General features: G+C 32.4%; 2 protein-coding genes across 2 annotated transcripts; both read left to right on the top strand.

Annotated features, from left to right (window-relative positions):
• The first annotated feature begins 8,717 nt into the window (after positions 1 to 8,717).
• On the top strand, positions 8,718 to 10,177 carry LOC110647489 (probable carbohydrate esterase At4g34215). The gene is made up of 2 exons (XM_021801354.2): positions 8,718 to 9,436; positions 9,697 to 10,177. Exons 1-2 carry the CDS (start codon positions 8,843 to 8,845, stop codon positions 10,009 to 10,011), a joined length of 909 nt encoding a protein of 302 aa, XP_021657046.2. The 5' UTR covers positions 8,718 to 8,842; the 3' UTR covers positions 10,012 to 10,177.
• Positions 10,178 to 21,982: 11,805 nt separating this feature from the next.
• On the top strand, positions 21,983 to 23,098 carry LOC110643368 (probable carbohydrate esterase At4g34215). The gene is made up of 2 exons (XM_021795724.2): positions 21,983 to 22,633; positions 22,754 to 23,098. The coding sequence occupies exons 1-2, from the start codon at positions 22,049 to 22,051 to the stop codon at positions 22,961 to 22,963; spliced, it is 795 nt and encodes a 264-aa protein (XP_021651416.2). The 5' UTR covers positions 21,983 to 22,048; the 3' UTR covers positions 22,964 to 23,098.
• Positions 23,099 to 24,608: the final 1,510 nt, after the last annotated feature.

Raw genomic sequence — 24,608 nt, 5'->3', positions numbered from 1 at the left:
TTTAACTAGTTTTTAATTTCAATTAAATGTTTTAAATACCTATTAGAAAATGCTCACCACTTATCAAAAATAAGAAAATTGTTTTAAAATTCCTTATAGGGTACTTAATGAGTTATCGGTAGGTGAAGTTCGGTAGCTCATTAGGTATTCTACGGGATCATGTTATGCTTTACAGAGAGGTAAGGTGTGACAGCAAACCTCCCCTTGTGAGCTAGATTTTGAGGCGGAGTTAGGCAAGTTCATATCATTTGGTATCAGAGCCTCACTCTGTATGGGTCGGTGGGCCATGTACAAAGGTTCCTTGACGTTCTTCGGGAGAAGTCGGGGTGAACGAGTCATGACTCTGGTTGCTTCACGAGGATGTTCAGTCTAAAGGGGTCGGGAATGATGTGTCCCACATCTGTTCTACAAGGAGGTCTTGAGTGTTATATATTTGGGTTTGCAAACCTCCTCTTGTGAGCTAGCTTTTGAGGCTGAGTTAGGCAAGTTCATATCACCACTTCTTGTTCTAGTGGTAAGGGTAATTTTTAGTGAAGAGAGGATGAGGTTTTATGGTGGTTTTGGGTGGAAAGCAAGCTTGGGATCAAGGCTTCCATGGAGGTTTTCTCTCTCAACAATTTCGGCCAACTGAACAAATAAGGAAGACAACAGAATTTTAGTCAATTTTTATGTCTTTTTAATGGTTTTATAAGTATGTGTCTAAATGGGATTGGTTGGGAGATTTTAATTGCATCATGCTTAGGTCATATCTATGTTATAAATCTAATTTAATTCCCTTTTTTCATTTCTTTCATTTTCTACTCATTTTTAATTAAATATTTAGCAATATTTATTCATATTTTATGTCATAATAATCATTTATTTAATTAGACAAGTTGGCCAAAAATCATCTCTGAAGACTAAATGACCAAAATGCCCTTCGTTTTGCTTAACAGACTAAAATTATTTGTACCGATCTAAAAATTTTTCCAAGCATTTTTTTGACATTCTAATGCCATCGAAACCTCAATGACTATTCTCTGGAGTTCCAAAATTTATTTCATGGATTTTTCCCCCTGGTTTAGGGCTACTAGCTGTGAAAACAATAATTTCCCATTAGGTTACCCATCGCTAGGGCACCAGCTCATTTAACTTTGTTGTATTTTATTTTTAAAATTTTTTCTTAATTTTTCTTACACTTATTTGAATTATTTATGACTCCTTACTCTAGTCTAAATATAATTTCAGACATTCTAGTTATCCGGACAGACCTTAGTCACCGAAACAGTAGAACGTACGATCATGCTAAAGTGAGGGTGTTACACCTACCCACTAAAATTGCAACCACATTCACTACTACTTGCAACACCTACCCACTAAAATTGCAACCACATTCACTACAACTTGCAACCACCTTATTCACTAATTGCACTTAGTAACCACTTGAAACAACCTTATCCATCTAAAACTTGGTTTTTGGAAACCATGTAGTGCCCCATTAGCACCGTAGCTTCTTTAATTGAAGTAATTACCACCCATTGATTTAGCCAATCTCCTTAGCTGCTTTTAGCTTTAAATTAATTACTGCACTCTGATTGTTAGTCTTTTGGCAGCTTAAACCACGGGTAGGGCAAAATAATTAGATAATTTAATTTTGTATCTCAAATCTAATACTTAATTCGGATCCAAAATAATAAAATTAAATTATAATGCAAAACTTATATTAGTCAATTAAGAATTGGTTACACAAGAAAATAGGTAGTTTTTTTTAATTATTATAACCAATCCTCAATTGATGGGAAAAGTTACGTAAAGTTGGTTTATTATGGATTTTAGATACAAATATATGGGTCTAACTTATTTTAGTATGAATATGTATTTTAAGTTCATAATAAATTAAATTTAGATAAAAGTTTCAATGCCAACTAATTCAACGATAAAAATTTTATCCAAAATTTTGAATAAATTTATTATAGACTTAAGATATATTATATATTTTGAAATTCATATGTTAAATAAATAAATTTTTGTATTTCTATCTTGGTACATGATGAGTCAATTTTATATATATGGATAGGGACTATGATACAGGAAATAAGGTTGTAGTAAAATGAATTCCCACATTTTGTTCCTCGGCAAAGGCAATACAGTTTGGTCTACAATTGCACACTAGCTATTGGCCTAGGCTTGCAAATTGTTGAACACTAATAATTGTTTGTGTTAGAAGAAAGAATACAAGTAATGAAGGAAAGGATTGTGTATTTGTCTGTGTCTCATTTACAGAGATATTACATCTATTTATACATGAGAATATGAACTAATTTGGACAACAATAATAATTGCTATAATTATGCTACACAAATCTCCTATAATCATGCTGATTGCTGTAATTATGTTACACAAATCTCCTATAATCATGCCGATTCTTTGTAATTATGCTAACACCCCCTCAAACTCAAGGTGGTAGCACAGTGCCAACTTGAGTTTGCTTAAGAGATCCCGAAGCGGCGGGAGGATGCGTTTTGGTGAATATATCAGCGGTTTGGCTGACAGAGGAGACAGGAATCAAACATATGGTGCCATGAGCAACATGATGACGTACAAAATGACAATCAATTTCGATGTGTTTGGTACGCTCATGAAATACATCATTATGAGAAATCTGTATGGCACTTCTATTATCGCAATGAAGTATTGTGGCAGAAGAATGAGTGACACCCAAATCAGTTAATAACCACCGTAACCAAAGTAATTCAGATGTAGCAACGGAAAGAGCACGAAATTCAGATTACTGGCTAGAACGTGCAACACCAGTTTGTTTTTTGCTACGCCAAGAGATAAGAGAATTACCCAAGAAGAAACAATAACTTGCAGGTAGAGCGACGATCTGTCAGATCACCAGCCCAATCAGCATCAGAGTAGCCAGATAATACTAGGGAGGAGGTAGCGGAAAAGTGCAAACCATGAAAAAGAGTGCTTTTGATATAACGAAGGATTCGAAGTACTGCAGAGAAATGAGTTGAGCGAGGAGCAGACATAAACTGGCTGACCAGGTGAACAGCATATGAAATATCAGGTCGAGTAACTGTGAGATAAACAAGACTCCCGACAAGCTGTCGATATAAAGTAGGATCATCAAGAGGAGTGCCATCAAGAGGTGTAAGTTTGCAATTGAGCTCCAATGGGGTTGATACTGTTTTGCTATCAGTGATGCCTGCTCGAGAAAGTAAGTCGGATGCATACTTGGCTTGAGATAGATAATAGCCATCAGAATTTTGAGAAACTTCAAGACCCAAAAAATAGCTGAGAGAACCCAGGTCTTTCATTTCAAAATGTTGATTGAGATAATGTTGTAACTCTAAAATACCAGATGAATCATCTCCTGTTATTATCATATCATCAACATAAAGCGTGAGAAGAACAATACCACCGCTACTCGACGAGTGAATAATGCAGAATCATGTGGACTAGAGAGAAAACCAAGTTGAGTAAGAGTGGAACTAAATTTGGCAAACCAGGCCCTGGGAGCTTGTTTTAATCCATATAAGGCTCGCCGAAGTTTGCAAACCTTATGAGGAGAATGATAACCAGGAGGAGGATGCATATAAACCTCTTCTGTTAAATCACCATGAAGAAAAGCATTTTTAACATCCATCTGGAAAAGTTTCCATTTACGAACTCGCAGCAATAGCTAAGAGATCGCGTATAGATGTTAATCGGGCTACTGGAGCAAAAGTTTCTTCATAGTCGATACCATACTCTTGAGTGTACCCTTTGGCTACTAAGCGAGCTTTGTAGCGTTCAATAGTTCCATCAGAACGGGTCTTGATTTTGTAAATCCATTTGCAACCAATAGGAGTCTTGTTTGGTGGAAGATCAACTAAATCCCAAGTATGAGTTTTCTCTAAAGCCCAAGTTCGCTACCATAGCTTGTCGCCAAAGAGGGTCGATTTGCCTCACGATAAGAATGAGGCTCATGAAGGGTTGCAATAGTAGAGTAACAATGAAAATCGTAAAGATAATGAGGAGTTTCTCTTACACGGTAGAACGACGAAGAGTAGTGCTAGGAGGAGATGCAGCGCAGTCTTTGGATCAACAATCAGCCTTGATTCAACAGGCGGTGTAGTTGGGCTAATATTGAGCACATCACAATCACTGGATCAGACTTGGAAACAAATTTCTTTGGAGGAGTCAGTGAAAAATAGAGAGTCAGTATTGACAGAGTGATGAAATTTGGAAAGAGAAGAGAACATAGTATTTTCCCAAAAGGTAACATGACGAGAGATGCGTAACTTATTAGAAACAGGATCCCAACAACGATACCCTTTGTGTTCAATGCCATAACCAAGAAAACAACATAGACGAGCACGGGGTTCTAATTTGGTATGTTCATGAGGTTGTAAAAGAACAAAAGAAACACATCCAAAAGGTTTAAGGATGGAATAGTCAGGAGGTTGTCCAAACAACTTTTCAAAAGGAGATAAATTATGAAGAACCAAGGTAGGAAGACGATTAATAACATAAACAGCATGAAAAGCTGCTTCTCCCCAAAATTTTTCTGGACATGAGGCAGAAAGAAGAAGAGTACGTACAGAATCAAGAATATGGCGATGCTTATGCTCGGCTCGCCATTCGTTGAGAGGTGTGAGGACAAGAACGTTGAACAACGGTGCCTTGTTGACTAAGAAATCAAGTAAAGAAGAATCGATATTCCATGGCATTGTCTGTTCGGAGAATTTTAATGTCACAAGAGAACTGAGTTTTAATCATTTTTGCAAATGTGATGTAAATTTGTGATAACTCAGATCGATGTTTCAAAAAATATATCCAAGTAAACCGAGAATAATCATCAATAAATATTACAAAATAACGAAAACCATTTACTGAAGAAATAGGAGAAGGACCCCAAATGTCAGAATGAATTAAACCAAAAGGAGTGTCTGAAGTAGTATTATTATGAGAAAAAGATAATGCAGGTTGTTTTGCAAGCTGACAATTTAAACAATTAAATGACTCAAACTTAGTAGATCCTAATAATCCACGAGAAATTAAAGGTTGAATTTCTTGGTAGAAGCATGACCAAGACGAAGATGCCATTGGTGAATGGAGGAATTAGGGATTGTAGCTGCAGACACAAATCTCGGAGGAAGATGTAAAGATGTAAGCTCAAATAATCGACCCACTCTGCGACCCTCCCCAAGAATCTGTCCCGTTTGTGGATCCTGTACCTGGACACCATGGTGAGAAAAAATAACATTTAGTCCTCTTTCACACAACTGACCAACAGAAATAAGATTGAGTGCCAAATTAGGGATATAATAGGTGTCAGGGAGATGAAGATTTGAGGTAGACACATGACCGGTATGTGTGATGTTCATTTTAGTACCATTTGCAGTATGGATTGGTGGTAAGGAAGATACAGGTTTTGCAGAAGACAAGAATTTAAGATTAGTGGTCATATGATTACAACATGCAGAGTCAAAAAGCCAATAAGAATTACCCGGAGTGGCAGACATGGCAGCAGGAGAATTAGAAGAGATAACTGTTTGAATAGTGCCTCAAGATCACTCATGGTGATGGCGAGAGCCCTCGATGCAAAGCAGCGGTGACAGAGGAAGATCCAGGCTTTGAGACATTCTTGAATTTAGAATGCCCTCCTTTTGATCTTGGAGGGCGTGTGGGACAATGTTCAAGAATATGACGGTAACCATGACAATATCTGCATTTTATGGTAGGACAATATGCAAAAGCATGACCAATTTGATTACAATTCTTACAGAGTTGATTGCTAGATTTCTGATGTGAGGATCGAGTAGTTGCAAGAGCAGCTTCAAATTGAGGAGTTTTATCCAAACTAAGACGAGTCTCTTCAAAAATAATCTCTTGAATAGCAGTTTCCAATGATGGGAGTAGATTTCAATGTAGCAGGGACGCTCAAACGGCCTCATATTTCGATCGAAGAGCCATTAGAACTTAAATGAGATGAAGATGATCTTCACTGATTTTGGTCTGAGATATTTGATTCCAAATGGGTTGGACACAGGCAAGAAAATCATTCACAGTTGACTGCTTCTTGTTTGATTATGAAGAGTAGTCCACAATCGATAATAGTGGGCAAGTCCGATTGGTCCGATATCGATTAGCCAAAAATCCCGATTTCTTTTGCGAGTCATAATTAGCAAGCGGATGTGGATGGACGAGGCAGGTATTGCGAAACCGGTGATGATCGATGATTTTTACTATCCCAATCCTCAAGGCGGTCGACAAATTTTGCATCGGTTTCATCGTTCTCTCTTGTCGGAGCATTTATATCTCCGGTAACAATACGCCAAAGCTTGCGAACTATAAAAAAACTTTTCATTCCTTTAACCCAAAGATTATAGTTAGAACCAGTAATAACTGTTGCAATAGGTTTTGAAATATAAGATTTCTCCATTGATAACAAGATGAGGAGAAAAAATGGTATAATAATAGGTATGAAAGAATGAACCAGAACAGATTGTAGAGAGAGCAGAGAGACCCCAGAAACTAGAAATAAAAGCTTTATGGCTCTGATACCATGTTAGAAGAAAGAATACAAGTAATGAAGGAAATGATTGTGTATTTGTCTGTGTCTCATTTACAGAGATATTACATCTATTTATACATGAGAATATGAACTAATTTGGACAACAATAATAATTGCTATAATTATGCTACACAAATCTCCTATAATCATGCTGATTGCTGTAATTATGTTACACAAATCTCCTATAATCATGCTGATTGCTGTAATTATGCTAACAGTTTGCTTTCCTGGAAAGTTGAACTCGGCAGTTGCCCCCACCAAATAATTGAGCGGAAATAATCAATTATGGGTCCTCTTTGTTGGAACATATGCCTAGCTCATAAAGCCAACCGCAACATTTTATTTAATATATAGGAATTCTTTCATATCTTAAGATTTTATTTTTATTTTTTTTAAATTAGATTTGAAAACATCTATGCTGCACTTATATCGAAATTAAAACTTTGGTGGATAAAATTAATTGGATTTAGATATGCCATTGCACCAACAAATTAATAGTAGAGTTTAAATTTGAGAAGTTTCAAATTGAATGAATTTCTCTTATCATTTGAATTAGAGGGCGATACATTATCATTTAATGGCTACTGTATTATATATATATATATATATATATATATATATATATATATATATATATATAATACAAATGAATATTTAAATAAAATTTATAGTATTGATAAAATTTTCGGTAAAAATCAATTTTTCAAGCAAAACTTAGTTGCAAGCATAATTTTCAAACCTGGCTCAGACCTTGACCCAGTTGAAAGATTGGATTAACAAGTCATTAATTTAACCAGTGGGTCAATTATTCAACTAGTGAATTATTAAAAAATTAATTAAATATTACACTTAATAATATAGTTAAGTAAGTTTAATTATCTAAATATTATTTTTAGAATCAATATTTTAAAATTTATTAAGCTAAATTTATATATATCTTAATAATACTTTTAAATTTTAATTGAAAATATTTAAGTTTTAAAATTTTTATTTTCAAAATCTATAATTAATATATAAAATAAAAACAATTTTATAAATAAATAATTATCTTCTTAATATTTATGAAATATTAACTATATATTAAAAATTAAAAAAATAAATATATTATTTTATAAAATTTATAGTATTGATATAAATAAAAAGATAATAATTAAATAATTTCTTATTAATTGATTAAATATAAGTATAAATTTTTAAATATTAAAATGTCAATGTCATTACTTTTATTCTTAATTTAAAAAATTTTAAATTAACTGAATTGGGATAAAGGGTCATTATTTAAAATACTGGGTCATCCAAATTTTTTTAATCAACTCTATGAAAAAACTGACCTATTTTATTTTCAAATCACCGATTTATCATTCAACCTATGAAATTGGTCTGAATTTTACACCAATGATTGCAAGTACTTATTTTTTTTGTCAGAAGATATCATTTCATTTAAATGGCATAGAACCAAGGACCGTTCAAGCACAGATCAACGACTCAGCAGCAGGTCGAATTGGACCACCAAAGATTCGAAGGCCAAAAACACGAGCTGATGAAGACGCCCAACAGAGGGTGATGAAGGCATAGCTCAGTCAGCGACATACGCCTTAAGGGTCGGCCGTAGATGGTTTCTTAACCGGCTAAAGACTCCCGGAGATACCTGCATCTATAAAGATCTACCAAGGATCTGAACCCTCTCACAGAGCAAGCATCAAAGCACCACAGTCGACTGCAAGAAACATGCAACAACCCATATCCAACACACAACAGATTTGCAAGTCTCCAAGAATCCACCCTCACCATTTGTTCTTGACCTGCAATTCAGAAGAAAACCAGCCCAAAAAATACTATATACACCTAACCCAGTGGCGGAGAGAGTGTAAAACCCTCGACTAGGCCGGAGGAGAGGAGCCGTCCCTGCCCAGTAGGGACAGGGGAAGCCTCTGAAAGGCAGAAAAAAAAAACCAAAGACTAAGCTCTTAATACAAACTCACCAAAGAGAGTCTCTCTCTAGACAAAACTAGAGAGAGAAAAAGTTTTTTGATTGCAATCACTTTTCATTCTTAACATATATGCACAAGCACATAAACTTATTTAAATTATAAGTCATTAAAATAAATATTAAAAAATTATTACATATGGTAATTTATTATGATGAATAATATATATATATACACACACGTTGGAGAGCATATAGAAAAGCTAACAACTTTGCTTTCAAACTGGGCTGAGATTTGGGAAAGAGAAAACTGGGAAGGAGACTCTAACTTAGGTGACATTACACCGCAAAGTGAGAGATCCTACAGGATGCTTGCCTTCTTAATGTTAGCGCTTGTATCACAGGCCAGCCGCTTGGACGCGTCTCAACGACTTCCCACAGACATATTTATCCTAGCCGGACAAAGCAACATGGCCGGCCGGGGAGGCGTGATCAACAACACTAAGATCGGCAAACTAACTTGGGATGGCATTGTTCCTCCCCAGTGCCAACCAAACCCATCAATTTTCCGGCTAAGTGCCAACCTCACATGGGTTCTAGCCCACGAGCCTCTCCACGCCGACATCGATTATAACAAGACCAATGGGATTGGACCAGGAATGGCATTTGCTAACGCAGTCTTGACCAAGGACCCAACCATCGGGGTAATGGGTCTGGTGCCATGTGCAATCGGAGGGACATATATAAGTCAATGGGCGAAGGGAGGTTTCCTTTATGACCAGTTGGTGCGGAGAACTCGAGCAGCCTTGAAGAGCGGTGGCGATCTTAGAGCGATGCTTTGGTATCAAGGGGAGAGTGATACGATCATTAGAGAAGATGCCGATGCCTACAAAGGGAGATTAGAAAAGTTTTTCAAGGAAGTCCGGGCCGATCTGCAATATCCTACGCTACCAATAATCCAGGTCTGGGTTAATTTTTCTTGTAAGAAAATTATTACTATTATTATTATTATTATTATTTTCAATAAACAGGTTGCCTTATTTTCAAGTTACTTCTTGTTCTTGTACTCGTTGGTAGATATACTTGCTGTCGGCTTCATCCCAATTTTCTGGGATCAACGTCTCTGAAGCTAACCAACCAACGTGGATATTTAGTATTTTGGTAATGAATAGTAATATTAGTTAAGATAATAATATTAGTTAAGTTTTGTTAAATTTGGCAGGTGGGTCTGGCGTCGGGAGAGGGACTTTTTACGGAGACCGTAAGGGAAGCTCAACTGGGAATTAACCTCCCTAACGTGCAATGCGTTGACGCCAAGGGACTGCCTCTTGAGCCTGATAGACTGCACCTAACAACGCCTGCTCAGGTTCAGCTCGGCCAGATGTTGGCTCATGCGTTTCTTCAATCCCTGTCCACCCCAATTCGCACCAGCATTAATTCTGCTACAGCACTTTCTTTCTTGGCTTCTGACAATTTTGTAGGTCTAATAATATTAATTTTTTTATTTCACTTTTTTTATTTGTTTGTCTTGCCGTAGTATAGGATAATATTCTTCTTACGCAATTGTAGTGGGATATGAATTTTGAGTTTTAAATCAAAAATGGAATCTCAAGATCTACCTAATAATTAAATGAAAAATTAAATGTACACCTCTTCATTAATTCCCCATTTTTTTATTATATTGCTGTAATTTATTATTCCAAGTTGCAGTGAACGTTAGTATACTTTGTCCGAAGTTTCTCTGCCTTCTCAATTTTTTGGTTATTATTTTATTATTTAATATACTATCCCTTCCACTTTTATTTATAGCTTAAAGTTGATATTACTTTGAAATAGCCTCTGTAAGTGCACGGATAAATATAGTATAGATTTAAAGATATCATTCTCATAAAGAATTGTGCTCAAAATGAAATTAAAGGAATAAGCTAATTAGAATATCAAAATTTAAAGATATTAAAAATAAAATTGAAAAATAAAACTAATAGTTGAGGAATTTAAAGTAAGTCAAATAATTAATTAAACTAATTGAACTAAATGACTAAAACTTAAGATGAAATTGCTAATTACAAATTTGGGATGATTTAAATCTAACTTCAATAAGAGTTAAAGTGATTCTAGAGATATGGCTTTTCAATATTACTTACATGTGGTTTATCCCTAATTTAGCCAAACACATGAGATTTGAAATTTTTGAAGAAAATCAATTCTTAGTTCTTTGAAACCTCTCTCAAGCATTTCAAAGTTAGTTTTCGTCAAATCAAACCTTGTTTTCACGATATTTCAAACTTGATAAATAGTCATTTAAAGCTCTAATTGATTATAAAAAATTTCTTAATCTTCTTAGCTTATTTCTAACACTAAGAAAACCAAGTTTATTGCAAGATTATCTATCATAAACATTTACTTTTTAGTCAATTTGTAAATGACTAAAACTTAACTTAATGAGGTCCATTTCATCAGGCAAGACAACAAGCTCATAAGCAATAAATAAAAAATGCAGCAAATCTTATTTAAATAGCTAAATCAATTCAAAAAAACTACATTACAAGGTGATATTTACATATCCATATCTAGAATATCAAAGTTCCACTCACATATCATGGTTTCAAGACAAATCTAAGTAGAAAAATGAAGAAGAAATGAAAATCTAAGTTAAGGGAAAAAAAACTCAGTAAAAATAGTAAAGAAACTGCCACTGGAATGTTGAAAAAGACGTCATTTGGCTACTGCAACAAAGATCCATTGTGCTTCTCTCTCTCTTTCTTTTTTCTAGCAAGAATCCTTTGTTTTCTCCTTAAGGTAAGAGAGGGAAAAAGATGATTTTATATCACTTATGGGTGTGCCCTAAAATGAGTTAAAAAAACAGAAGATTCTAGAGAAAAAAATGAGGTATTAGGTTAGAGGAGAAAAATTACCATGTCAGCATTTTCATTAAAACGATACAAGCTGAATCGAGTTATGTTGCAAGTTATGCAACTTTCTGGACACATTCTAAAATTCATCAAGTGCATCAACACAGGCGAAATGAGGTTGTGTCCTTGCTTGTGTCCCTTTTGGCCTGAGATTTCTAAAAGCGACACAACTTGCGATATAAGCTACACAAGCTGTGTCATAAGTTGTGCAACTCACTGTTTCTTTAAAGCTAAACTTCAAATTTCCTTTTTAAAATTTTATACTTCAACTCTGATTTCTTTCAAATGACTGTTTTGATCAAAATATCACTAAAATTTTTCATATTTTAACTTATAAAATAAATAAATTCTATAAATTAAACTGAGAATTATAAAAAAGTAAAATTAATTAAATAAAGGCTAATATCTACCACAAAAGCTATAAATAAAGATAAATTAATTGTAAAATTATACCTAAACAATGATATGAAATACATGCATCAAAAGTCTTTATATAATCATTAAAAAAGTAATAAACTATTTAAATTATAATAAATATTATTTAATTTAATTTAATTATTCTTTATATCATCTAATTAAGAGAGCTTGGGAGCTATTAATCAGTTTCTTCCTCAGAGCGTTGAGAGCGCTCAGAGACGGCAGAGGAAGCCGTTAATTAATTGGGAAGACAAGTATTATGCTTATCATCTTTCTTTTTTTTTTTGTTATTTTTTAAGATCAAAATGTTATATTTTTTAAAAAGGATTAATAAAATATATAAAAAACTATATTTTTACATTTTAAAGATTTAAATAATAAATTAAATATTTTAATAATATTATTTTGTTTAATCAAATAACAAAGCAAAAGCCCAAGTCAACATCCATACCTAATAGAAAATAATCAAATAACATTTTGAGAGCATAGTTACTTTTGATATGGAATTTTGCTTCACAGATGGAAGAAAGATTTTAACTTCTCAATCCAATGAACAGACAGCTCACTTGATTATTGTCCCTACTTCCATATAACATGTAATAAAGAAAATTATTATTTATTTTAATTGATTTTATAATAGTCACATGTTTGATTTTTTTTTATTGGGTTTGATACTCATGTTTTTTTAGTTATATTAAATGGGAAAATTTTATTGTTTAAAATAAATTGAATTTGTTTTTTTTTTTATTAGTTCTTTTATAATGCAATTTTGTCCACCAAAATTTGTTTTTGTATTTGATTTAGTGGGTTTGGTTGGTCCATCATTTTATGTACAATAAGCTTATACTATAAGATTACATTTAGCCACGGATCAATATTTCGTCATAAAAATATTGATTAACAATAAATTAATGACAAAATTATTGTTAATATTTTAATGATGAGGATTTTAACAATGAATAAAAATTTATTTTTTAAAGTTAATTTTTTAAATTAGTCACGCATTAGTGACGAATCCATTAATTTATCGCTGATATTATAAACCCAACACACACACACATGTGTGTGTGTATATATATATATATATATAGGTCAATGGTGAAGTTAGACATTGTGTTATGGAAATTATATATAAAATTTTAAATATAAACATTTATATATATGTGTGTGTGTGCGCGCGCATATATTTATACAAAAAAATTTAATTATATTGCCTGTAATTTATATTAAGTTAATGTATTTAAAACTAAAAATATACAATTACCAATTGATTAAAAAATATAAAAATAATGAAAAAGTTAATTTGAATTATTTTTCTTACATATATAATTTATTAAATGATTATCTTATTAATATAATCTACAAAATAAAAAATATTGTCTATAATTTAAAAATAAATTTGTTAAATAATACAAAATAATATTATGTGATTAATATAAACTAATAATAGAAAATATATTATAATAATACAATAATTTTAATAATTATATTATAAATTAATATAATTTTTATTATATTTACTTATACATAAAAATTTGTCACGACCCGATTCCACGGGCCGAACTAGTACTAGGACCTGGGCCGACATAAAGTCCTCGAGGCCAGTAGTAAGTCTCACTATTCCTTAAACTCATAACTAAGACCATAAGCAAGGCCCAACATGCTAACAAAATAAAAATAAAATATTATAAATTTATTTTGGGCCAACTCGACCCGATTTCTACCAGAAATTCAATAGTAGGAGAACTCAGCTCAATCCTGATGCCCATTATGTAAAAACTATTTAATATCATAAATTTTACATTAATTAATACAATATAGATAAACTAATTTCACAGCGAAGCTCTAGTTATTAAACAAATAAATAAATAAATAGACACATTAAGTTATTAAACTAAGAAGCACAATCTGCGAAGGAAAATACAGGTTAGATTCTAAAAATAAAACTCGCTCCTCTTGCAACCTGGAAAAAAATATTTAAAGAGTAATAAGCATTCGACTTAGAGAGTTTAGATATTGATTATAGATGTAATTTCTATAACTATCTAAAAGTAGTGCAATACTATTATGAAATGCATATCCAACACATAAAACAAATAATTTACCAAATATTTGCACGAGAAGTTAATTTAGAGCTACTCACACACCCAATGTATCACATATATATATATATATGAAAGTTGATCTCATATATAACTCTCTTAATCTAATACCTACCAGTAAGGTCAATTTAAGCCAGACTTTCGCTTAATAATCTAAGTGCGGGGTCAGCGAGATCAACTCAAAGCCGTACTTACCGCGACTTATCTATATATAAGGATTAGATCCCAGAGAGTCAAGCTTCAACTGCGACTATCCGTCCTACCCATATCCATATCTACACTATACTCACGCCAACACACACACACAGAGCTCCAAATTATCCTCGGGGAGGCAATCACAAATAAATAACAATAATTAAATATGTAGCAATCAAAATGCCCCTAATATTTTAACTATTCATATGCATAATAAATTATTTATAGAATGCATAAGCATGCTAGATATATAATTAATATTGAAATTATAAAAATAGTTAATATCTAACTCATAGACTGGTTGACCCGATTATAACTGGTCTGGCTGGAAGGAGAAGAAAGGCTAGCCGGCCTTGATTACCTAGACAGACACATTGATCTCTATCAAATTTACTAGTAGAATTAATTAATTAATTTAATCAAAGAAACGAGAATAATTTCCTAAGGTGTTGCTGAAATTTTGACAGAGTCTCTCTTACAACTGGACCTAACCCTCCTGCTACAAAAATATAATAACAGCAATACATAGGGCCTCAGGCCCACAATAACAATTATAGCGCCCATCCGAGGTCTACAAGAATCCTAATCTAGGTCCAATCCTTAAAACTTTATTGGATCCCTAACTCCTTTACAGTCTAAATAATTATTTTAAGCACTTCAAAATTTATAAAAAAAATATTCCTGGAAATCCTCTACATCATCCTTATATTATTAAAATTATTTTACTTAATCTTACTAATCCAGGAATATTTTACAGATTTAATCAACTAACTTAATCAAAATACAAACTACCCAACTTGAGTTAGGGACTACCTTTGTGAATTTTACTACCTGCAATGCATCTAAAATGTCTGAAAATATTGAAAACGATTGTAAACACGACCCCTTTTTGGGATAGCCCACCGAACACCCAAATCGAGTCAAAAACTAGGTTCAAAGTGCCAGTGAGCTATCGCCGATCTGATTGCACCTAAATGAAGCCCAAAAATTGTTAATAATTATCATATGATTATATTTAATTTACGGCCATCAAAAAAGATAAAAAAATCTTACCAAGTGATCTGGACCATTCGATGATCGCTTTTTTCAAACGGTGTCCGATCGGAGTGGGGTTGGTCCCATCTCAAGGTTTCAATGCGCTGAGTCCATCGATGGTCTCAGATTGTCGATCTGACGTTCGGATCGCCGAAAAAGTGGCTAGAAAGCTACTGACAAACTCATTTTCTCTCTCCTCTTCCACTTACCGAATCTCCTTCCTTCGATCATCAAACGTAAGGCCACAGGTCTCATTTAAAAGCTTGTCATCCCAAGAGTTCATAGCACTCGGGGTAGCCATAAATAGCCATCGAAAATGGCCGAAATGACGTTAGAAAGTTGGGCCCCTTTTATGCGATTACTCTCTCTCCTCTTTCTCACTAGCGTTGTTGCGATTCACGACCGTCTGGTATTCCTCCGTCGTCGTCTAGCCATGGAAGAGCTGCCGGAAGCCTCGCCGAAAGTTCTGGTTGGTGGGTTGCCTGAAAAAATAGAGAAGAGGGGAAAAGAGTGGATGGGAGAGAAGAGAGGCGGGAGGGTGTCTGTTGCACGATTTGAAAATTCTTTTTTTTTTTTCTTTTAATTACTCTTTTAGTCCTTAAACTTTTTGGATATATTCAAATAGGTCCAAAATCCTTTTTAATTGGGTCCCCAAAATACAAATGTGGGTATAATAAAATAATAAAGAAAATACAATAAATAATATTGATAATAATAATAATAATAATGATGATGATAATTAAAATTAATAATAATTAAATTAAATCTTAGAACCAAGGTTAACAAGAATGTAATAATATTTTTGTTTAATCGATTTAATATTAATATTTAAAACTAATCATTTCAATTGAAATTGAACTATTAAATAATTTATAAAACATGCTGAGTAATAACATTAAAAAGATATAAATGAAAGTTTTACAACAATTATAAATTAGTTAGATAATATTAAAATAATATTTAAATACTATACAAAATTATAAAATTTATATTTTAAAATTTAGGCTATTACAAAATTATTTTTAAATACTAAAATTTAAAAATAAAATTTTGTGAAAGGAAAAAAAAAGTGATGGAGCTATTGGGATTTGGGGGCCATGACCATATAGTCTCTTTTTTAACGAGGAATGTATTTTTATTAATAGAAAATTAATTGATTTCTATATATTGAGTAAATTATTGTATGATCATAGTGTATATATATCTTCATCCATAAACATGCAGATTTTATCTTTTTAAATTTAAGAATTAATCATTTTTATATATGTATTTACTACACTGAATATATTGTATAATTTATCTATGTATTACTTTGAAATTTTATTTTTAACTTGCCATTAATGATATTGTTTTTGAGTTCAATTAATGTGATCCTTTTAAGTAATAATACTAAAAAATAAAATAATGACACAAAAATATTATTTGTATTAAGAAAATAGAGGGGAAAAAAAAAGAAAGAAAAGAAATCTCACAAGAGACTAGGAATTACTCATTTGCTTTTCTTTTCTATGTTTCCATGAATTTGTGTAACAATTCCATTGAGGAAATTATAGAAAACTACAAAAATTAAAATGGGCCTCGTTTTGAACGTGACTTCCCTGCGAAGGAGAGTAATTAAGGGAGGAAATCAAGGAAGAAATATTTGGATTTTTCTCCCTTTTTAAACAGCGGATTTTTCTCCTTTGATTGATTAAGTTTTTGAATGGTACACAAAGGGTCACGGGCCATTTCCATCGGAATCAACGGCTTCGCAAAAGGATGAGTATATTTCATTTTTAAACTCCCCGATTGTTTTATGAAAAATAATTTATACATAAAAAATATTTTTTAAATAAAATTTTTATAAAATTTTTTTATTTAATTATAATATTAAATTAATAATATATATTTATTATATATATATATAAATATGTTTATATTTTAATAAAATTATTAAAATTTAAAAAAATAAAAAATAATTTTTTATTTAAAAAATAAAATTATTTTTTTTAAAATAGTTTAATTTTTTTTGATAAAAAATTATTTTTCGTTGATCAATTTTTCTAAATGCCTTAATACCAGAAATATGAAAAATATTTTTCAATATTTTCCGTGAAATAAATGAAGTCTTAATAAAAAAATAATTAAAATAAAATTTATTTGTTTCAATATTTGGTTCTATTTTTTAGTTTATTGGTTTTTTTATTTCAATTACTGTTGTGAAAAATTAAACTAATAGAATGAAATCAAAGTTTCCATAATAGCAATACAGTGTTATTTTGGTGTATCCATTCGTCTATCCTCACTGTCATCTCCAGATGAGTCATCTGAAGAGTTGTCTTCTGATTCAGAGGGTATAGACACCATATGCTGAGGAGGAAGATCAGCGTATATTTTGTCCTTTCCTTTATCAATCTTTCTTTTTGGAGGATGAGATTCTTCCGAAGAAGATGGGCTCTTTGGTTCATATCTGGTAGGTGTTGGAGCAGATCTGAACAAAGGAGATGGGTGGTATGTGGTTGGAGGTGGTTCGTATGAATAGTTAAAAGGACCGAAAATAGAGTAAGTAGGTTCAGGAGTGGGAAGGAAAGGATTATGAGCCATTTGGGTGGAAAATGGGCTGTATGAAACAGGAGCCTCTGTTGGCTTATGCAGGTCTGCTTCAACTTGGGCTAACTGTTTTCTTAACCTCCTGATTTCTTGTTCCTTCTGGTTAAACTCCGCGCCAAACCTCCGTTGTTGGATTGAGGATCTTAGATCCTTGTCAAGCTGAGCAATCTTTCCTTTCAAGTCTTTATACATGTTCTGGGCAAATGCAGTGAAAGAATCGACCTTTTGATCAATATGTTGAGTCCTGGTGAGGACTTGATCAATCTTGGAGTTAATCCGTTGTAATGTTTTACTCTGGACAGCTGCATTCTTTGTCTGCCAATTCAAAACTTCCTCAGCTTGAGTGATCGGGGTCATCTGACCTTCACTATCAACCTTAGTTGAGTGAATGAAAGGTTTAGTGGAGATTTTGGTCTGCTGGTTTGTTTGTTGTGCCAATGGGGAAAAATCTGCTTCATAATAGGCAGGTGAGAACATCATACAGGGTTGTACCAAAGGAAGTGCAGGAGGAGTGGAAGAAACTGGTTTAAGAGGGGGCAGTTTCTTTCCTGATGATTTCGAGGGCAATCTCATAGATGAGAAGAGGCTTTTTCTGCTTGGTTTCTTCATGGATACCAATCCATGGGCTATTATCGGGATAGTCTCTTCTGAGAATTTGCTGAGGCTTGCAAGAGGCATTCCTTGTTCTTTTGGTAAGCTTCCTCTAGTTTTTATCAGACAAAGGATGATCATATTCATTTTCCCAGTAGTTATCACAACAGTCACAGTCTTCATCACACATTCCAGATCCCGGGAGATCCCAGGGACAATGACCATCTATCTTCTGAGGATAGATGTAATGGTTATCAGGTGTTATCGCTCCGATGGAAAAATCTTCTTGCTCTTTTTCTAATGGCTGGACCATCATGGTTTGGAATACAGGCAAAGATCCTGTAGAGTACTGAGGTGGCTGGAAGGAAGTTTGTACTGTGCCATCAGGATTTCTCCTGAAAGAGGATTCTGTGATCTAGATTGGCTGAGAGGTCGAATGAAGCCTTTTATAATTGGTTAACCAATCCTTTGGGATGAGTTACCCAAGCTCATTGCCTGGGTATTTGGACTATTGTCGGAGTGGTCTCAGTATCCGCTAATACGAGTAGAGCGTCATTTGATACGGATGGCTGGGACAGATCTACTGCATGATCTTGCAGTCTATAGATGATCTGATGATGTAACGTAGCCATCATGGAGGATGTGACTTGTGTTGCACCAGTGAGTTGAACTTGGACTTTCAGGGCGGTGCTAAGGTGTGGATCTCTTAGTGAGAGATTGTAATTGGGAAAGAACGTCAGTACCACACTCCCAGCATGCAAGGTGATAAGACATGTCCCTATCACTGCATGTTCATATTGCAGGAACCTTGTGTCAAGAAGAGACACTCTTGCTGTTACTAGAAGCCCACGCCTTCCATGTAAACTGAGGATAAGTCTTACAGCTCCAAAATGGAGGTGAGAAAATCCCTCCTGTCTCCATCTAGGAATCAACTGGGGTGGGATTTCCAAGGTTACATACTGTTCAGTTGATGAGCTCTGAAGAGAGCATTGGTCCATTCTGGAAGCTGAACGTATTCTTTTGATAAAGATCTTCTGGAAGAAATGAGAGATTTGATGGATTTGGTTAGAGATCCAGATCGCCTGTAAATGTTGTAAGGGCTGAGAAGTGGTAAGAGAGATTCTCCAACCTGAGCTTCTTCAGGCAGGGTAGATATTTCTACGAGACTATCAATTGGGGAAGATAGTGTTCTTCGTAATGGTGAAGAGAAAGAGAGAGAAGAAGTGAGGTTGACAATCTCAGAAGGTGAAGGGGACTGAAGGAGAGTTTCAGTAGCAGGAAGAGGTGTTTGACAAGCCATGCTTGGTACGTGGCGTTGTGTCTAGAGGTCGCTCTATCTTCTAGGAAGGACTCAAGCAGTCACTAGTTTCCAGCCGATATACCAATGGATGAAAGAAGATGGCAAAAAACAAAGGAATAATGGTTAAGTGAAATCCAAAGGATTGAAAATTTCTCTCCTATTTACCGATGAAGTATGTATAATATAAATATAATCAGACTCTGATACCAAGATAAGCCGGGAGCCCTTACCATACATATAATGTACTCATGCTATGCCTATTCCCTCTCCATAGGTACTCTCTGACTGTGCCCTTTTGTATATTATACGTATGATAACTGGTGTGTAACCCACACTCGATAAATTTTCCTTGTTCCTAATATTATGCAAGGTGAGAATAGGGAAGAGGTCTCCTCATCCTGAATCTATAAAACTTGTCTCGATAATAATATATTATTTTATTATTTTAAAAATTAATTTATTTTATATTTAAGTGAATATTATTATTTAAAATATATATTTGTGTGTATTTTATTAAGATTATTTTTCAAAGTTATATTTTTAATTTATTATTTATTTTATCAAGCTGTATAATCTTCCTAACCCTGATCCTCTGCTAGGCAGGGATAAGAATCGATCTCTCTCTCATTTAACATTGAAGATTGAGGAAATTGTTCCGGTGATTAACTATTGATTAACAGCAGTATTTATCAACATGATTAACTATTTTCTTATATAAATAGATTAACTATTGTTATTATTCTAATTAATTTTACTATATATTTAACATTGAAGAATACATATTCCCCGAAATTTTTCGTTATTAATTAAAGCACCCATTAAAATTAATTTTGTATTGTGAAAAAAAAAGAGCTTAGTTAATTATTTACGGATTTTTCTTTCCCTAGATCGAGTCTACCTAGATTCAAGATACAGGATGTACAGTGAGATCCATCTATTAAATAGATGAATCTCACATATTTATGTCTTGGATCTATGGGAGACTCGATTTAAGTAAGAATTTTCTATCATCCACTATATATATAGAAGTTTTCCTTCTCATAAGAGGTTTATTGAAATTGAAATCAGAAGTCACATTTCCATATCTAATCCTCTGTATATTTAGATAATAATGCTCCATTTATTCTATGAAAAAATAATTTATATATGAAAAATATTTTTCATGTAGAAAATATTTTTTATTGTTTGATTGTAATATTAAATTAATAATACGTATTTATTATATATATATATATAAGTATTTTTAAAATTTAATAAGATTATTAAAATTTTAAAAATAGGAAATAACTTTCTCTTTTAAAAAATAAAAATTATTTTTTTAAAAAATAACTTAATTTTTTTTAATTAGAAAAATATTTTTTATTAATTAATTTTCATAAATACCCTAAATACCAAAAAAATATGAAAAATATTTTAAAATTTTTCGTTAGACAAACAAGCGTAAATTTCAAAACCTATTGACATCTCTGGCCAAGCTTCTGAGATTATAAAATGGCATCTCAATGTAAAAGTAAGCAATAGTACAGATAATCATAACTAGAGGTTGAGATATTACCAATAAATAATTAAGATGTGAGAATGTATATATTATGGTGATATATTACTTAATTTCTATTTTATAGTTTTAAAAATTTATTTATTATATGGATAAACTTTAATTCAGTATTACTGAAATTTTATTCATAATTATTTTAAATTCAAGGTTCAATTGACGTAAATTATAATAAAAATTTTATTTACTATATTATCAATTATCTCTAATTATTTCTTTTTTTACCATGCAATTATTTCTAACTATATTCCTTGTGTAGTTTTGTAGATAATAGATAAATAGTTAGGTTAAGTATCACACATGATCACTTAATTTTTTAACTATTTTATAAAAATTATTAAATTTTAATTTTTTCATAAGTTTATTCAACTTCAATTTGATTTCAAAAGTTACTGTATTTTAAAATTAAATGATTTCATATTAATTTATTAGCTTGTTAATTATTTTATAATTAAAATTACCTAACTAGTTATCGCCGGTGAAGAAGTAACATAGAAAAAGAGGATTTGACGGCAAGAGGGTAACTAGATACGTTTTATGAATGAACTTCTTTAATTTTTAGTAACAGTAATTTTTATCAAATTAAATTAAAATTCAATAGATTTTATAAAAAAAAGTTAAAGTTCATTTACGTCAATGAAAACAATATTAAAATTATGTAACTTCGTGTAATATTACCCATAAATAGTTATGCCGGAGGAAGAGGAAAAGAATTTCTTTGTTAAAAGAAAAAAAAAAAAAAAAAGAAGAAAAGCAACAGGGCGCCATATATATAAATTTCCGACATTGCCTGCCAAACCCACACCAAAGCCTGTGCTGTGCATTTCGCCCAGCGGAAGACTAGCTAACGGCCACTTTTCTGCAAGTAGTCTACAAAAACCATGGCTATTTCTAGGCTATTGTGGCTATTCGTCGTGTGTCAAATATTCCGTCCCAGTTTAGCAACCGATCTTCATCCTACGGATATCTTTATTCTAGCAGGCCAAAGCAACATGGCCGGCAGAGGCGGTACCGATAATGGCAAATGGAATGGCATTATCCCGCCGCAGTGCAGGCCCAATCCATCAATACTTAGGCTAAGTGCTCAACTCAAATGGGAAGTTGCGCGCGACCCACTCCATGCAGACATTGATGTTGGCAAAACTTGTGGTGTTGGTCCAGGGATGGCATTTGCCAATGGGGTCAAGGCTAATGAGTCGAGGATCGGCGTAGTGGGTCTGGTACCTTGTGCAGTTGGTGGGACTAAAATCAGTGAGTGGACTCGAGGAACGAGGTTGTACAACAAGTTGGTGAGTCGAGCTAACGGTTCAGCGAGGTATGGTGGAAGAATTAGAGCGATTTTGTGGTATCAGGGAGAGAGTGATACGGTGTGGAGAAAGGATGCTGAGGCTTACAAGGGGAATATGGAAAGGCTTATTGGAAGCTTGCGTTCTGATCTTAACATTCCATATGTTCCTGTAATTCAGGTTGGTATATAAATTTATACTTCATAACATGTTGTAACTTAATCAATTGCAGTCTTTGAAGAATGCTGTGGGTTCGAAATATTTAGAACATAAAGAGAGACTTGATGGTGTTCTGCACAGGTAGCGTTGGCTTCAGGAGAAGGTAGATTCATAGAGTTGGTGAGAAGAGCTCAGCTAGCAATCAAGCTGCCTAATGTGAAATGCATAGATGCCAAGGGATTGCCTCTCAAAACAGATCACCTGCATCTTACTACCGCGTCTGAGGTTCATCTTGGTCTCAAGTTGGCTCATGCCTTTATTACTTCTTTCGGCTATATGCTCTCTAATTAAATGGTAATGATATAACAGGTTTCTGGGGTGGTAATTAAACATTTCAGGAGCAAGCTCCATTCTTTAACCATTGTAGTATTTGCAGCACAAAGATGATGAGTTTTGAGTTGATATAATTTACAATCAATTTCATGATGGCTTCAATCTACCATGTTAGTCATTGTCAAAATCAAATTAAATGTAAAATGGCAACTTCATTGGTATACCCTGCAACAAATGGAGTTAAATCCAGGAGTAAAGCTGCATGCCAAGTTGCCTTTTGATTTCCAATAATGTACTGCTGATATGATAACAGTTTGTCTAATCAAACCCCCACAGAAAAAAAGAGGCTTAGTTAGAATGAAATATGAAGCATCAATTATTATAACTACTGCAAATGAAATTATATTGTAGTAGGAAAGTGAACACAGAGTGATGACTAATTAAAAAAGCAGGGGGAAGAAAACAGAGCAATGGATGCACTTGTCAACGCACATCTTATGGCTTAAAATAAGGGGAAAAAAAGACCGTTTTTGCATTCATTTTTTTTTAAATAATAAAATTCAAAACATTTGCAAAATTATTTGCTTTTAATTAATTAATAAAATTTTTAAAATTAATTTAATTATTATTATTATTTAGAATTGAAATTTTAACATCTTTTTTAGAAAATAAAAGATATAACTTTTATTAAATAAAGACAGAATATAAATTTAAAGTACAAATATTTATACTATTATAATTTTATAAAAAATATTGAAAACAAAGTAATTATATAAAATATAATAGTAATTATATTAATTTAAAATATTTTATAATATTGAGTATTTAAATTGATCATTTAATGGGAAGCACATTTTAATTAGTAATAATATATTATTATTAGATTTTATAATATTTTTACGAGCCTGATTTAAAAATATTATATTTTAATATATTCATTAAAAAAAATTATATTTTCTATTATTATATTTTTATCAAATAACAAAATAAAATACTTTTAAAAAAATAAATTTTTATACTGAAGAAAATAATAAATTTTTATAAAAAAAATTCAAATTCTTACATAAAACAAGATAATAAAATCTCTCAAAAGAAGAGATAATTTAAAATGAGCCGAAAATAAATATATACCTATTTTGAAAGGATGTAAATATAAAAATTATTAAAAAATAAAAAATAAATATAAAAAAGGAGGGAGAGTGTGATGAGGTTGAAATTTTAATATTATAGTACAAGAAACATTTACTTGAGTGCAGATAGATCAATTTCTTATTTTAAAGCCTTATACAAGGGGTGAAATTTGGATTTGATAGTACATGCTGTCACCATACCTAGATAATTTTTGACAATAATTAATTTTCCTTTGTCTTATTGAAGTATTATAATACAATAATTATAATTAATAAACAAAAACAAAGCCTCTTACCAAAATTTAAATAGATTTTTTTTATACAATTAGTTCCGTTTAAAATTTATAAATTTTGCATATTTACACATTTGACATCTAATAAAATTGAATACTGATAAAAGATATATAATCAACTTTAATTAATTTAAAATTAATTTGCAGACCGCAACAAGTTCTCAGGATGGATTATCCAGATAATAGTCCGTGAATTGGTATTCATGAGTAAACCAAACAAAAGAAACCCCTTCCCATTTA

This window comes from Hevea brasiliensis, chromosome 2 (assembly GCF_030052815.1).
Source record: "Hevea brasiliensis isolate MT/VB/25A 57/8 chromosome 2, ASM3005281v1, whole genome shotgun sequence".
Taxonomy (NCBI): Eukaryota; Viridiplantae; Streptophyta; class Magnoliopsida; order Malpighiales; family Euphorbiaceae; genus Hevea; species Hevea brasiliensis.
This window is presented reverse-complemented; position numbering and strand designations above follow the sequence as displayed.